The following is a 17,657-nucleotide window of genomic DNA, read 5'->3' on the forward strand; positions in this document are numbered from 1 at the left end:
ATCGGCATGTATTCAGAATCTTTAACTTCCTGACTTCTGTCAAGAAGATCTTCATAGACATAGAGTCTATTAAAGTTCCCAGGAAAGGAACCCTTGTATGTGGAGTTAGCAAACTCTTTTCTAGATTCACCTTCCACCCGTGAGTCCTTAGAAAGGATAGAACCATGTCGTTATGAGACTTTGTCAGCTGATATGATGCCGCCTGGATCAGAATATCGTCTAGATAAGGCGCCACTGCAATGCCCCGCGGCCTGAGAACCGCCAGCAGAGACCCTAGAACCTTCGTAAAGATCCTGGGTGCCGTGGCTAGCCCGAAAGGAAGTGCCACAAACTGAAAATGTTTGTCCAGAAAGGCAAACCTCAGGAACTTGAGATGATCTCTGTGGATAGGAATATGAAGATATGCATCCTTTAAGTCCACGGTAGTCATATATTGATCCTCCTGGATCAATGGAAAAATTGTTTGAATAGTCTCCATCTTGAAGGATGGAACTCTGAGAAATTTGTTTAGACTCTTGAGGTCTAAAATGGGTCTGAACGTTCCTTCTTTTTTGGGAACCACAAAAAGATTTGAATAAAACCCCTGCCCCTGTTCCTGTTTTGGAACGGAACAAATTACTCCCATAGACGAGAGGTCTTTTACACGACGTAAGAATGTCTCCCTCTTTATCTGGTCTGCAGACAATCGTGAAAGAAACCTTCCCCTTGGGAAGGAATATTTAAACTCCAATTGATACCCTTGCAACACGATTTCTAGTGTCCAGGGATCCTGAACGTCTCTTATCCAAGCCTGGACAAAGAGAAAAATCTGCCCCCTACTAAATCCGGTCCCGGGAGATCTTGGGAGAAGCAGCAGGCTTCTTGGGTTGTTTACTATTGTTCCAAGCCTGGTTGGGTCTCCAGGCGGACTTGGCTGGAATATATAGAAGAAATTAGTGGTACTTGTAAAGCATTGCTAATCACCCATGAGGGACTCAAGGCGCTGCTCATTTTATCAACCTTGGAAGGATGAAAGGCTGAGTGGTGCTTGCCGAGGATCAAACCTGCAACCCTTGGGTTATTACAGAGTTCAGCCACAGTGCCTTAGCATGCTGAGCTAGCTGTCTGGCATTGCTATCCCTTAAATAAATTTCAACATAGGAAATGATTTCCCTTGAATTCGGAAAATTAACTCTATGCTTTAGTGCGTTTGTTCAGTTATGAAGGATAAAAATAACAAACAAAACAGCTGAAATTCATGTAATGGAATGCACTCAGAACAGGACGGTACTGTCTCTTTAATTCTGAAAGAAACTCATCCTTGTGAAAGTTTATCCCATACCAAGGATGATTGAAAACAAACAAAAACAGCCACAATCCTTTTTTTTTTAAAACTTTAAAAAGGAACATCTTATCTCTGTTGTGTAGAGACAAACCAGTAACGACATAGATATTGCTACAACAAGACATTGTTTTGCAAGGAACCGCAGAGCCCTGCCTGTGGTTCATAAATTAAATTGGGCAACACCTGTAAAACATTGTGGCATGGGTTGTGCAATAAAATCTACACATAATAACATGTTACTGTCCTGCATTTTCTCCATCCAAAGAGAAAAAGGACAAATAAACAGTTGAAATACATCTTACTATGTCTTTAAAACATAAAAGGAAAACTATTTTAGTGCAAGCAAATATCCCTCCAAATCACCAAGAGCTGAAAAGGCTGTAATAACGGACACCAAGAAAACGGTACTGTGTCTTTAAATGTTAAAGGAACACTTTAATTCTCGTGTATTAAAACATTCCAGGTCACACCAAATGAAGCAGAAAAACCTTTACAAAAGTGTACTGCAAAGATGTAATTTAACAAGCGACCTGAGAAAATACAGCAGCTAAAAAGAGTACAAGCTGCATAATGTTCCCCGTGGAAGCTGGAACGCAAACAAATGCGCTAACAGCAGCACCATAGCTTCCGATAACCGGAAATTAACTCAGTACAGCGCGCACATAGTAGTAACTAGAGTGCTCCCTTCCTTGCTAATGCCTAGCCCTGCAAGGAGAAAAATGCCTCTCGAACACAGTAATAAAGTACGAAACCTCCGCTCCTTACTACATAATATCCAAATGGTTATAAGGAGGAAGAAGAGACCTCGGCGCCTGTTACTTTCACGCCCTTTAGAACTCCACCCCTCGTGGACGTTTCGTTATCTATCTCCCAGTCGCCATTGTTTATATGTAAAGGCACCAGGAGTTATATGTATCGAAAAGATTTCGTTCCTAAGAACAGTCTAAGCGGTCAAACACATATACACAGTGTACTTAGACGATCAACCCCCACCCTTCGTGGTCGAAAACAACCCTCTCCCGGTCACCATTACCTAGTTACATAAAGCGCCGGGGGAAGGGGGGAAACCTACAGACACCTTACAATGCCATAACAACCCTCTCCCGGTCGCCATTACAGTTTTACAGAAAGCGCCGGGGGGGGGGGGGGGAATCATACTGACAGCTTACTATGTTACTAGTAACCCTCTCCCGGTCGCCATAATATTTTAACAGAAAGCGCCAGGGGGGAAAAAAACAAACAGACAGTTCACTATGCCCATAATAACCCTCTCCCGGTGGCCATTACATTTTCACTGAAAACGCCGGGGGGGAAACTTATACCGACTGTACACCATGTTCAAAATAACCCTCTCCCGGTCGCCATTACATTTTTACAGAAAGCGCCGGGGGGGAATTTCACACAACCCTCATCTATGCTACCAAGAATAAGGCTTTGTTAATGCTGTCAGGGGGAAACAGCCCTTCACTGACAGAGCCCCTGTCCCCAATACGTGAATAAGTGCAGAAAACAACCTCCAAGAGGTAACTAAGTCCCAGAGGAACTTTCCCTGCAGAGAAATAAAGGCTGCACTTACCTCATATGCCGTCCGACAGCAGGACAGCTTCAACAGGGTTCAGAGGTCCATTGGGTCCCTCCTGTAGTCCTGAAAAAGAAGCTTGAGTAAATTGCAGCATAGGCCATCACAGAAAGGGCAGCATCACAATATGGGACGCGCAGTGAGAATTATGTCCCACCAGTTCCCATTACTTTGAAGCCACCAAATGCTTCTCTTTTAACTGACGTGAGTGATTTGGTCTAGGCTACACCCCAGCACAAAGTAGTACTCAGCGGCACCACTTTAAAAAATAATAAACACTTGATTGAAGAATCTAAACTAACACCTCACTTTACCTCTTCCTATCACTAACACAGGCAAAGAGAATGACTGGGGTGGGAGGGAAGGGAGGAGCTATAGATACAGCTCTGTTGTGGTGCTCTTTGCCTCCTCCTGCTGACCAGGAGGCGATAGCCCATAAGTAAGGATGAAATCCGTGGACTCCTCATATCTTGTAAAAGAAATAAAATTTTGGGGTTTCATATCCCTTTGGGGAAGCTACACTACAGAAAAACATAAAAAATAAAATAAAAAAGAGAAAAAATATTGTAAACTGGGTACTGGCAGACAGCTGCCAGTACCCAAGATGGCCCCCAATAAGGCAGAGGGGGGGGTTAGAGAGCTGTTTTGGGGGGGATCAGGGAGGTTGGGGGCTAAGGGGAGATCCTACAAAGTAGCATATGTAAATATGCTAAAGATGTATTTTATTTTATTTTAAAAAAAACTTTTATTTTAGTACTGGCAGACTTTCTGCCAGTACTTAAGATGGTGGGGACAATAGTGGGGTGGGGGAGGGAAGGGAGCTGTTTGGGAGGGATCAGGGGGTCTGATGTGTCAGGTGGGAGGCTGATCTCTACACTAAAGCTAAAATTAACCCTGCAAGCTCCCTACAAACTACCTAATTAACCCCTTCACTGCTAGCCATAATACACGTGTGATGCGCAGCAGCACTTAGCGGCCTTCTAATTACCAAAAAGCAACGCCAAAGTCATATATGTCTGCTATTTCTGAACAAAGGGGATCCCAGAGAAGCATTTACAACTATTTGTGCCATAATTGCACAAGCTGTTTGTAAATAATTTCAGTGAGAAACCTAAAATTGTGAAAAATTTAGCGTTTTTTTTAATTTGATCGCATTTGGCGGTGAAATGGTGGCATGAAATATACCAAAATGGGCCTAGATCAATACTTGGGGTTGTCTACTATACTACACTGAAGCTAAAATTAACCCTAGAAGTTCCCTACATGCTCCATAATTAACCCCTTCACTGCTGGGCATAATACACGTGCGCAGTCGCATTTAGCAGCCTTCTAATTAGTAAAAAGCAAAACCAAAGCCATATATGTCTGCTATTTATGAACAAAGGGGATCCCAGAGAAGCATTTACAACCATGTATGCTATAATTGCATAAGTTTTTTGTAAATAATTTCAGTGAGAAACCTAAAGTTTGTGAAAAAAATTGTGAAAAAGTGAACAATTTTTTTTATTTGATCGCATTTGGCGGTGAAATGGTGGCATGAAATATACCAAAATGGGCCTAGATCAATACTTTGGGATGTTTTCTAAAAAAAAACTATATACATGTCAATGGATATTCAGGGATTCCTGAAAGATATCAGTGTTCTAATGTAACTAGCGCTAATTTTGAAAAAAAGTGGTTTGGAAATAGCAAAGTGCTACTTGTATTTATGGCCCTATAACTTGCAAAACATGTTAACATTGGGTATTTCTAAACTCAGGACAAAATTTAGAAACTATTTAGCATATGTTTTTTTTGGTGGTTGTAGATGTATAAAAGATTTTGGGGGTCAAAGTTAGAAAAAGTGTGGTTTTTTTTCATTTTTTCCTCATATTTTATTATTTTTTTATAGTAAATTATAAGATATGATGAAAATAATGGTATATTTTGAAAGTCCATTTAATGGCGACAAAAACGGTATATAATATGTGTGGGTACATTAAATGAGTAAGGGGAAAATGACAGCTAAACACAAACACCGCAGAAATGTAAAAATAGCCTTGGTCCCAAACGGACAGAAAATGGAAAAGTGCTGTGGTCATTAAGGGGTTAAATGAACAATTTAAATCAAACAATGCACATTTCAATTTGGACCTTTCTATCTCTTTAAAGTTTCTAATACTTTGTTAAAATCAAACACCGGTGTGTACCTGCACTATGTACACTAGATGGTTACCTTGATTTTTTCCCCAGGTATCATAAGATCATTTAAGATGTCCTAGAAATTTTATTTTTGAAACTACATTTTCATGGACGCATAGTCTTAGGACTTTCCCAGTATCCTTCCTAATTTACTTTTCCTGAAGGTGGCAATTGCCCTTGAATTTTATACAATGAAGGACCATTGCCTTTTCCATTAAGACAGTTATTTGTAATATACCATCATAGTCTGCAGTTCTATGTAGGTGACAGAATAAACAAAAATAATATACTTTTGCTATGAGTACTCGTTGATTTGTGCAGTTATATATAATAACTGCTTCATATGGACACAAATGTTTTTTTCACGCATAGAAAAGTATTCCTGAAAATATAGAACAGTTCTGCTTTAACTGCCTCTGCCAAGGATTCTCAAGCACAGAAATTCGACTGTGAGAAAATGAATAATGTAAAGTTGTTTAAAATTGCATGTTCTTTCTAAATCATGAAAGAAACAATTTGGGTTTCATGTCCCTTTAATATTTAATGAAGATCACACAATTGCAAGTTATGTTCATATAATCAAGTCAATTTATTTAAACAACTTGGCTTACCAGTTTTATACTTCTTGCAAACATAAATACTCCAGCTACAGCCAACCCAGTGCTGATATTCTGTAAAAATGGGAAAAAAAAGTTTAGTCAACGTTACCTTAAATGTACATTAAACTACTAGGGTTGCCACCTCAGCCATGTTTTCCTGGACACTTATGAGTTAAACATGCTGCAGGGTGTGCAGGGAGGAACATGTATTGTGTTTCTGGACAGCACTATTCATATTCTTCCCTGCAGCATGTGCAACTTATAAGTGTTCTGTATTTTAAGGGACGGGTGGTAACTAGGTACAATTATATCAGCATGATTACTAGTCACCTTACTTGTGTACCTGCAGCTATCTTCAAAGCTGTTCTTATTTTAACTCATTACAGAAGTCAGTTGGTAAAGCTCTGCAACTTTATACTGGGTGTTGCCACTAGGGTTGCCACCATGTTTTCCTGGACACTTATAAATTACACATGCTGCAGGGAGGAATATGAATAGTGCTGTCCAGAAACACAATACATGTTCCCCTCTGCACACCCTGCAACATGTGTAACTCATAAGTGTCCAGGAAAACATGGTTGAAGTAACCCTAGTCGCCACCTTGTAGCGTGCGTATTGTTGCATTCTGGGACAGAAGCAGTGCCCTTTCACAGATTAGTGATTGTACCGGGTTTTTTACATCTGTACTTGCACTTTTGATTTGCTTGCACAATAGAAAGCAGAAGTTTTACATATTTTCAGTTTTTTAACACAGTTTAAAAGCTACAGAACAAATAAAAAAGGCCTCAGAAATCATATAAAGCAGTGCAGCCACTACAAAAACGTACAGCTGCCACTCTATGATGTGCACTCTAAACTGAAGTGCACAGTAATGCTTGCCAAGGACAACTGATCTATGAGTGCTTAAAGTGAAGGTCAATTTTGACGAATTAGTGCCCGGTTTTTAATAATCCTATTAAAAACAAGGGCACTTTAATTCATCAAAATTGACATTTCAAACGTTTTCTTCAAAAACTTACCTTTTAATCCTGAGAACCGCTTCCTCCACCCGTCGCAAGCCCTCTTTGCGGGTCCAAAATAACGAATCCGGCTTCATCCAATCACAGCGTTCCCTCAGGCCATGAACCCCCCACCCGGGGGGAACGCCGTGATTGTAGGAAGCAGGAATCGTCATTTCTGACGTAAGCAGAGGCTTCCGACGACCGGGGGAATCGATAAAGCAGCTTTCAGGATTACAAGGAAAGTTTTTGAAGAAAACGCTTGAAATGTCAATTTTAATGAATTAAGTGCCCTTGTTTTTAATAGGATTATTAAAAACCGGGCACTAATTCGTCAAAATTTACCTTCACTTTAATGCTTCTGTCACAGTGTGAGAATCCTTAAACTCCAAGATGGCAGCGTCCAGATGCAGAATTTCACTAATTAGCACTTGTAAAGGGTTAAAAAGACAACATCTTTAACCCCTTAACGACCAACGACGTATGGGGTACGTCCTGCAAAAAAATGCAGTTAAGGACCAAGGACGTACCCCGTACGTCGTTGGTCTTTGAAAGCCCTGGAAGCGATCCTGATCGCTTCCAGCCGCTTTCATGTTATTGCAGTGATGCCTCGATATTGAGGCATCCTGCAATAACAGTTTTGAGCAGTCCGATTTAGAGAGAGCCACTCTGTGGCCCTCTCTGCATCGGCCATTGATCGCGGTGTTCGTTGGTGGGTGGGAGCTTATCCAGGGAGGTGGGTGGGCGGCGATCAATGGAGGAGGGAGGCAGGATCGCGTGTGGGGTGCGTGCCAGAATGCGCGCGCACGGGAGCATTTGCGCGCGCGTGCACGAGGGTGGGTGCGCGCGTGTGCGGGTGGGAACCCTACACTATGGAACAATTATAAGGACTCAGTGGGAGATACTCAGTGGGAGAGAGGGTATAAATAAATAAAAGTAGTAATCTGGGAGAGGGTTGGGGGTTGTGGGGGGGCAGCTACACTACAGAAAATAGTTTTTTTTTTTATAAAAATAAACAAAAACTTTTTAATTTCAAACTGGGTACTGGCAGACAGCTGCCAGTACCCAATATGGCACACAATAAGGCAGGGGGGGGGGGGTAGAGAGCTGTTTGGGGGGGATCAGGGAGGTTGGGGGCTAAGGGGGGATCCTACATAGCAGCATATGTAAATATGCTCAAAAAAATTATAAAAAAATAAAAGATAGCTTTTATTTTAGTACTGGCAGACTTTCTGCCAGTACTTAAGATGGCGGGACAATTGTGGGGTGGGGGAGGGAAGAGAGCTGTTTGGGAGGGATCAGGGGGTGTGATGTGTCAGGTGGGAGGCTGATCTCTACACTAAAGCTAAAATTAACCCTGCAAGCTGCCTACAAGCTACCTAATTAACCCCTTCACTGCTAGCCATAATACTCGTGTGATGCGCAGCGGCATTTAGCGGCCTTCTAATTACCAAAAAGCAACGCCAAAGCCATATATGTCTGCTATTTCTGAACAAAGGGGATCCCAGAGAAGCATTTACAACATTTTGTGCCATAATTGCACAAGCTGTTTGTAAATGATTTCAGTGAGAAACCTAAAATTGTGAAAAATTTTACGTTTTTTTTAATTTGATCGCATTTCGTGGTGAAATGGTGGCATGAAATATACCAAAATTGGCCTAGATCAATACTTGGGGTTGTCTACTACACTACACTAAAGCTAAAATTATCCCTAAAAACTTCCTACATGCTCCATAATTAACCCCTTCACTGCTGGGCATAATACATGTGTAGTGCGCAGTGGCATTTAGCAGCCTTCTAATTACTAAAAAGCAACGCCAAAGCCATATATGTCTGCTATTTCTGAACAAAGGGGATCCCAGAGAAGAATTTACAACCATTTAAGCCATAATTGCACAAGCTGTAAATAATTTCAGTGAGAAACCAAAAGTTTGTGAAAAAATTAGTAAAAAAGTGAACGATTTTTTGTATTTAATCGCATTTGGCGGTGAAATGGTGGCATGAAATATACCAAAATGGGCCTAGATGAATACTTTGGGATGTCTACTAAAAAAAAATATATACATGTCAATGGATATTCAGAGATTCCTGAAAGATATTAGTGTTCTAATGTAACTAGCGCTAATTTTGAAAAATAATGGTTTGGAAATAGCAAAGTGCTACTTGTATTTATTGCCCGATAACTTACAAAAAAAGCAAAGAACATGAAAACATTGGGTATTTCTAAACTCAGGACAAAATTTAGAAACTATTTAGCACGAGTGTTTTTTGGTGGTTGTAGATGTGTAACAGATTTTGGGGGTCATAGTTAGAAAAAGTGTGTTTTTTTCAATTTTTTCCTCATATTTTATAATTTTTTTTATAGTAAATTATAAGATATGATGAAAATAATGGTATCTTTAGAAAGTCCATTTAATGGCGAGAAAAACGGTATATAATGTGTGTGGGTACAGTAAATGAGTAAGAGGAAAATTACAGCTAAACACAAACACTGCAGAAATGTAAAAATAGCCTTGGTCCCAAACGGACAGAAAATGGAAAAGTGCTGTGGTCATTAAGGGGTTAAAGAGAACTGCAACCACAAGTAAAAAAAACAATAGCATGCTGAATAGTAACTAAAATAAAGTAGTTGTGCCCAGTAGTTTAAAGGGGCATTGTACACATGGTTTAATAATGGTTATGTCATTGTTTTGGTTCACAAAGGTGCAATTATATATCTGATAAAGTTGTAATTTATTTTGTTTTTGTTATGCAGACCCACAAACAATATATTTTCTACATTGCTTTTGAATTAGCAGTTTCTTTTGCCCCAACGCATTTTTGTTTTCAGATAAGAGCGTTGCAAAAGTATTCGCTGGCTTAGTCAACACATCTAGTTTTCAGCTTAGAAATGGAAACTACCAGATTAAAAAAAAAATCACATTGGTGAGCTATATTGTGGTCACCGACCAGGGACAGTTTACCCAAAAATTTCTCCCATTTAAATTGTTCCCAATGTTCTATTTTGCCTGCTGGAGTGTATTAAATTGTTTACAAGTAGCTCCTTTACCCCTATTTTGGCCTTTGAAATAGAGGATTTAGCTTGTGGTTTCCCAACCTATACTGAAAGTTTTGATACTGGAGTCTCAGCTATTGGATACTCTAAGTAAGTAAACACAGCCAGCAGAAGAAATGACACTCCCAGTGGGGTGCAGGATAGTTAAGTAATAAAAGGATAATTTTCCATTGTTCTCTCTATGTATTAAAGGGACAGTCTATCATAGAATTGTTATTGTTTCAAAAGATAGATAATCACTTTATTACCCGTTCCCCAGTTTTGCATAACCAACAGTTATATTAATATACTTTTTACCTCTGTGATTTCCTTGTATCTAGGAACCTTCTTCTAGCCCCCTGATCACACGACTGTGACTGTTTATTATCTATTGTCTTAAATTTAGCATTGTTTTGTGCTAAATCTTAAATAACCCCCTGTGCCTGAACACAGTGTTATCTATATAGCCCACGTGTACTTTCTGTCTCTTTGTGTTGAAAAGAGATTTAAAAAGCATGTGATAAGAGGTAGCCCTCAAAGGCTTAGAAATTAGCATATGAGCCTACCTATGTTTAGTTTTAACTAAGAATACCAAAAGAAAAAAGCACATTTGATGATAAAAGTAAATTGGAAAGTTGATTAAAATTAAAAGTCCTATCTGAATAATGAAAGTTTAATTTATACTAGACTGTCCCTTTAAAGGGACACCGAACCCAATTTTTTTCTTTCTTTCGTGATTCACATAGAGCATGCAATTTTAAGCAACTTTCTAATTTACTCCTATTATCAATTTTTCTTCGTTCACTTGCTATCTTTATTTGAAAAAGAAGGAATCTAAGCTTCTGTTTTTGGTTCAGTACTCTGGACAGCACTTTTTTTTATTGGTGGATGAATTTATCCACCAATCAGCAAGAACAACCCAGGTTGTTCACCAAAAATGGGCCGGCATCTAAACTTACATTCTTGCATTTCAAATAAAGATACCAAGAGAATGAAGAAAATTTGATAATAGGAGTAAATTAGAAAGTTGCTTAAAATTTCATGCTCTATCTGAACCACGAAAGAAAAAAATTGGGTTCAGTGTCCCTTTAAGCTTTAGTTTTCCAGACAAATATAAGATAAGAAAACAAGTTTGTGTAAACAAAGTGATAACATAATGAGGTAGGATATTACCTGAAACTCAACCCATTGTAAATAGGCTGTGGTTTAAAAGCACAAAACCAGCTACTTCATATACACAAATAAACCTGAAAATGCAATTTCTCATACATTTTATACTCTGCAGCTGGTATAACAAGTCATTGAAAATACATTAATATAAAAACAATTTTACAGTGTACTGTCCCTTTAAACTTCCCATTGTATACTAAGTCCTGTATTTAATAAACATAGTACCTTCTATGTATTATAAAGACAGTATATGTGAAAATAAAAAATATATACTACACAGTATTGCTTGAGAGGATGCTTACACAACACCGCGTGTCAAATTCATCCTGTCACATAAGTTCGATTTGATTTTACTCTGCCATGTCAGAGATGGTAGATAGGGTATAGGAGGCAGTGGTTTAAACAGCTGCTTCATAAATATCAGTTGCAGGTTCGCAAGCCAAATTCAACTGATAGGGACATTCAGCATTTCATAAATCTAACCCACTTTTAGTGTAGTGTATGATTTACTTATGAGACATGTTGTGCCAGGTTTATAAAAAAAAACAGGAGATATATGTACAGAAATATTATTCAGCAGAAAACACACATAATCATTTATTTTGAAATGCACAATTCTGCAAGCATGTTTGCAGTGTATATTCAAAAAGAAAAAACAAACAATTAAAAGTTGGTGAGATATGAATGTGCACTCTACTTCTCCACGTGTGGTGTAGGACATATTTATGGCATGTTCAGGAGCATAATATAAGTCATTCCAAAGGTGTTATAACAAAAAGAAGCATTTTCACAAAACGTACAAAGCAAAAATGTTGCATGTTACCTTAAAGGGACACTGAACCCAATTATTTTCTTTCATGAGTCAGGTAGAGCATGTAATTTTAAGCAACTTTCTAATTTACTCCTATTATCAATTTGTATCTTTATTTGAAAAGCAGGAATATAAGCTTATGAGCCGGTGTTCTGTATTTTTTTCCTACCGCGTTATGTTTTCCAAAGTACGTAACGCTTACGGCCGCGCCTACAATAAACTTGCAAATAGCGTATGCACATGCACTCACTGCCGCAGTCGGCAAATATTATAGAACACCGGTGCGTCCACAATTTTGGCACTAGCTGGGGACATCAAAATACCAGTGCCAAAAAAGGCTTCCTACAACTATGTTCTTTTATTCTGTATATTCAATATTATTCTACTGATTTCTTTGATTAAAGGAGTGAACGTATTTCAATGAAGCAGACATAATATAAATAGTTACAACATGAAAGGGAATGTTTGAAACTATTTATATTATGTCTGCCTTTTTTGGCACTGCAAAATTTTCCGGGCCACTCTATGTCTGCCTTTTTTGGCACTACTGATTGGTGGCTACATTTAGAAAAGAAAAACATCTGGGTTTAGTATCCCTTTAATGCCATGTGACACTTAAAATACTGTATTATCAAATCTTTATTATCAAATCTTCTACAAAAAAGATTATTTCAGAGCTGCTGTCAGTAAAAAAAACTAAAGTTTTCAGTCTCAACATTTACATAAAAATTAAATTCAACATATATACCAGCAATGAATGACTATTAAACTAAGTAAAAATGATGTGATATATAGAATCTCTAGCATTATTATACTGGAATCATATAGTTGACTTATATTTACATAGCTTCCAACATTCAGCCAGCCAGTGTTGTGAGAGGCGAGGGTGGCTATTGGGTGGGATAGTATGTGTATCTGGTTAGGCAGTCCATGGGTGGGGCTAAGGGGAACTCTACAAATAGGGATATATGGCTGTCTCAGAGGGACAGAGCTCAAAATTAAGGAATATTCCTCTCAAATAGGGACATATGGCTGTCTCAGAGGGACAGAGCTCAGAATTAGAAACTGTCCCTCTCAAATAGGGACATATGGCGACAGTGCTCAGATTTAGGAATTGTCCCTCTCAAATAGGGACATATGGCTATCTCAGAGGGATAGAGCTCAGAATTAGGAACTGCCCGTCTCAAATAGGGATGATTTGGACGTCTGTATTTATTTTGCTGGAAATGCGTCCAAATGTCATGCTTTCTGTAAACAGTGAAATATGTGATTTACAGCTTTTTTCATCCATGAATTCTGAATATGCATGGAAGTGTGGCATGGGAAAAGGTTTCTAGTTCCAGCTGGGTCTTATTCTGGTTCCTTATTACGACAACAGACAGATTTCCAGACCTCCAAATTGTCCCTATTTAAAATGATGGTAAATTTAACCCAATCCGAACATTTCAGTTATAAATGTATATTATAGGAATTCAAACTGCTTAGTTTTTTGTAAAATTTCTATAACACTTTAAATTTTAAACTTATACTTCTTACGTTTGTTTCTATCCCCTGCCCCATTTTGCTTCCTGGTCTATCTTTGTGACATAGACAGTGGGTGGGTTCAGGGGAGTGATTGTAATACGCATGTGCAAGGGCTCCTTATTATTAAGCATAACTTGCTATTTTATTGCTCATAATTGTGTTTCCTAATAAACAGTACATATAAAAAGTTATCTGACATAATAAACTACAGTTATTGTGTTTCTTTCTGATTTTACGTAACATTGCAGACTTTAGCGAGCCTCTGTTTATTTAGAGAACAACGCATGCACATTTTGGTAAACTTTTTTTTTTTGTGCCATATGGCTAGGCGCGTGATTGGCTAATATAACATGCAGAAAAAAAGTACTTTTAAACGGGAATGGTGGGAGCACGGTATTTAAAGATAAAGTAGGAAACAAAAGTTATATATCATCTTATCTATAAGTTAATTAATTAAACTATAATTTTTCACAAAGATTTAAAATACAATTGCACTTGTAGTTAACTTTACTATCACTTTAGGAGGTACAACCCCCAATTATAAGCTTTGTTCCATACTGTCCCTCTGAGAGCCATGTCCATATTAGCATAGTCCTGCCCATAGACCACATAGAAACACCCATAAACCACCCAGACACACAACCGTCTGTCCAAACACACCCAAAATCCAGCCCAATAATTAATCTGCGACCCTGCCCCTCCTACAAAATGGTGACAGGCCCCCTCAATCTCCTAAAACCCTTATACTCAGCCAAAAATGTTAGGTGGTATAGATTTCTAAAATATGAACCACAGCCTACAAACAAGCCTTCAACTCTTACTTTTTATGTGGGCTCCATTTACCATTCCTCTTTACCATCTATATCTTCCCATGTACAACACGTAGGGACAGAAAGTACAAAAAGAAAATGCTATGTATTTTTGGGAACATTTTATTATTAAACTATTGGTTGCATATAAATACGAATTGAACTCCTGCAAAGAAGTTAAAACGGTTCAATGTAGCCCAAGAGCAGCACATCTAGTGAGCCAAAGATAAAAGACATGTGTGCCAATAACCAGCTAGCTCCCAGAAGTCCATTGCTGCACCTGAACCTGTATAGTTATGCATAGAAAGGTACAAAAAGAAAATGCTATGTGTTTTTGTGAGGATTTTATTATTGCACTAATGGTTGCATTTAATATCCTTAACCACTTAATGACCACAGCACTTTTCCATTTTCTGTCCGTTTGGGACCAAGGCTATTTTTACATTTCTACGGTGTTTGTGTTTAGCTGTAATTTTCCTCTTACTCATTTACTGTACCCACACATATTATATACCGTTTTTCTCGCCATTAAATGGACTTTCTAAAGATACCATTATTTTCATCATACAGTATCTTATAATTTACTATAAAAAAAATTATAAAATATGAGGAAAAAATTGAAAAAAACACACTTTTTCTAACTTTAACCCCCAAAATCTGTTACACATCTACAACCACCAAAAAACACCCATCCTAAATAGTTTCTAAATTTTGTCCTGAGTTTAGAAATACCCAATGTTTACATGTTCTTTGCTTTTTTGTAAGTTATAGGGCCATAAATACAAGTAGCACTTTGCTATTTCCAAACCATTATTTTTCAAAATTAGTGCTAGTTACATTGGGACACTGATATCTTTCCGGAATCTCTGAATATCCATTGACATGTATATATTTTTTTTAGTAGACATCCCAAAGTATTCATCTAGGCCCATTTTGGTATATTTCATGCCACCATTTCACCGCCAAATGCGATTAAATACAAAAAATCGTTCACTTTTTTTACTAATTTTTTCACAAACTTTTGGTTTCTCACTGAAATTATTTACAAACTGCTTGTGCAATTATGGCTTAAATGGTTGTAAATTCTTCTCTGGGATCCCCTTTGTTCACAAATAGCAGACATATATGGCTTTGGCGTTGCTTTTTAGTAATTAGAAGGCTGCTAAATGCCACTGCGCACTACACGTGTATTATGCCCAGCAGTGAAGGGGTTAATTATGGAGCATGTAGGGAGCTTTTAGGGATAATTTTAGCTTTAGTGTAGTGTAGTAGACAACCCCAAGTATTGATCTAGGCCAATTTTGGTATATTTCATGCCACCATTTCACCGCCAAATGCGATCAAATTAAAAAAACCGTTACATTTTTCACAATTTTAGGTTTCTCACTGAAATCATTTACAAACAGCTTGTGCAATTATGGCACAAATGGTTGTAAATGCTTCTCTGGGATCCCCTTTGTTCAGAAATAGCAGACATATATGGTTTTGCATTGCTTTTTGGTAATTAGAAAGCCGCTAAATGCCACTGCGCACCACACGTGTATTATGCCCAGCAGTGAAGGGGTTAATTATGTAGCTTGTAGGGAGCTTGTAGGGTTAATTTTAGCTTTAGTGTAGTGTAATAGACAACCCAAAGCATTGATCTAGGCCCATTTTGGTATATTTCATGCCACCATTTCACCGCCAAATGCGATCAAATAAAAAAAAACGTTCCCTATTTCATAAACTTTTTCACAAACTTTAGGTTTCTCACTGAAATTATTTACAAACAGCTTGTGCAATTATGGCACAAATGGTTGTAAATGCTTCTCTGGGATCCCCTTTGTTCAGAAATAGCAGACATATATGGCTTTGGCGTTGCTTTTTGGTAATTAGAAGGCTGCCAAATGCCGCTGCATTTCACACGTGTATTATGGCTAGCAGTGAAGGGGTTAATTATGCAGCTTGTAGGGAGCTTGCAGGGTTAATTTTAGCTTTAGTGTAGAGCTCAGCCTCCCACCTGAAACATGAAACCCCCTGATCCCTCCCAAACAGCTCTCTTCCCTCCCCCACCCCACAATTGTCACCGCCATCTTAAGTACTGGCAGAAACTCTGCCAGTACTAAAATAAAAGCTATATTTGGGCTTTTTTTTGGCATATTTACATGTGCTGCTGTGTAGGATCCCCCCTTAGCCCCCAACCTCACTGATCCCCCACCAAACAGCTCTCTAACCCTCCCGCTCTGCCTTAATGGGCGCCATCTTGGGTACTGGCAGCTGTCTGCCAGTACCCAGTTTAGTGAAAAATTTGCTTTTTTTTTTTTTTTAAAAAATGCCCTTTTCTGTAGTGTAGCTTTCCCCCCAAGACCAACCCCCCACCCCTTCCAGATCACTTAGCTGTTTATTTACAGCTTTCAAAACTTTTTTTTTACTTTTTCCAGCTTTATTTTTCTGCAGTGTAGCAGGATCGCTTCCAGCTGCTTTCCAGACCAAGGACGTACGCCACACGTCCTCGGTCATTAACTGTATTTTTTTTTTAGGACGTGTGGCGTACGTCCTTGGTCATTAAGGGGTTAAAAGGACACTAAACCCAATGATTCAGATAGAGCATGCAATGGTAAGCAACTTTTTAATGTATTCATCATTTTTTTCTAGTTCTCTTGCTATCTTTATTTAAAAAGCAGTACTGTAAAGCATAAGAGACGGCCCATGTTTGGTTCAGAACCTGGGTTATGCTTGCTTATTGGTTTGCTAAATGTAGCCACCAATAAGCAAGCACTATCCAGGGTGCTGAACCTAAAATGGGCCGTCTCTTATGCTTTACATAACTGCTTTTTAAATAAAGACAACAAGAGAACAAAAAACAAAAAAGAGAACCAAAAAAAAGCTTAGATTCCTTCTTTTTCAAATAAAGATAGCAAGTGAACGAAGAAAAATTGATAATAGGAAGTAAATTAGAAAGTTGCTTAAAATTGCATAGTCTGTCTGAATCACGAAAGAAAAAAATGGGTTTAGTGTCCATTTAGCCATTTGGACGTAGGTACTACGTCACAGGAGTTTGCAAGGTCGGTCCTCGCAGACAGTTTTGACAGCAAAGACTGCAGCCAAAAACTAAGATTAATAAAAAAAAAAAATGTTATATTAAAATAATTATATCATTTCTGAATACAGCTTATTTTATGGGATTTTACAATTGCTAGTATTTGGAGCGTATTACATTATAGAAAGCCAGGAGGCGGGTACACGACTCTATAACAGGGTTCAGTGACAGGTAAATACTGCCTGATCACCCCACAGCATTTACTCTGCCCTAGCAAGGCCTGCAGACTCCATACCCGGATAAGGTACAAATGATCGTCAGCCAGCTGGGAAACTTTGGAGACGATGTTAGCCTCGGTCTCACGGCGGCTGTCCGCCATGTTGAAGCAGAGGAAAAACTAAAGTCGGTAATAGTAGATAGGAAACTAATTCAGCGCATCTTATAAAGGCGCCAGTATTTGAGCAGCGACCTCTGCTGCTGAAAATAAATGAAACAGCCTCTTGTTTACTCAAATAAGGAATGGCGCCATCTGCTGATTTACTATGAAAATAAGCTGGACGTGGAAAGTTACTGGAAACTGGAGGCTATACATTTTTAGGAAGACAAGAT

The 17,657-nt window shown here is 38.5% G+C and overlaps 1 protein-coding gene across 1 annotated transcript in view; it reads right to left on the reverse strand.

Moving 5' to 3' along the window:
- C4H3orf33 (chromosome 4 C3orf33 homolog) overlaps positions 1–17,440 on the reverse strand; it is a 267,701-nt gene extending 250,261 nt beyond the window's left edge. Inside the window, 2 exon segments of the mRNA XM_053710073.1 lie at positions 5,696–5,755; positions 17,344–17,440. Of these exon segments, the coding sequence (XP_053566048.1) occupies positions 5,696–5,755; positions 17,344–17,427 (144 nt within the window). The 5' untranslated portion in view covers positions 17,428–17,440.
- Positions 17,441–17,657: the final 217 nt, after the last annotated feature.

This window comes from Bombina bombina, chromosome 4 (assembly GCF_027579735.1).
Source record: "Bombina bombina isolate aBomBom1 chromosome 4, aBomBom1.pri, whole genome shotgun sequence".
Taxonomy (NCBI): domain Eukaryota; kingdom Metazoa; phylum Chordata; class Amphibia; order Anura; family Bombinatoridae; genus Bombina; species Bombina bombina.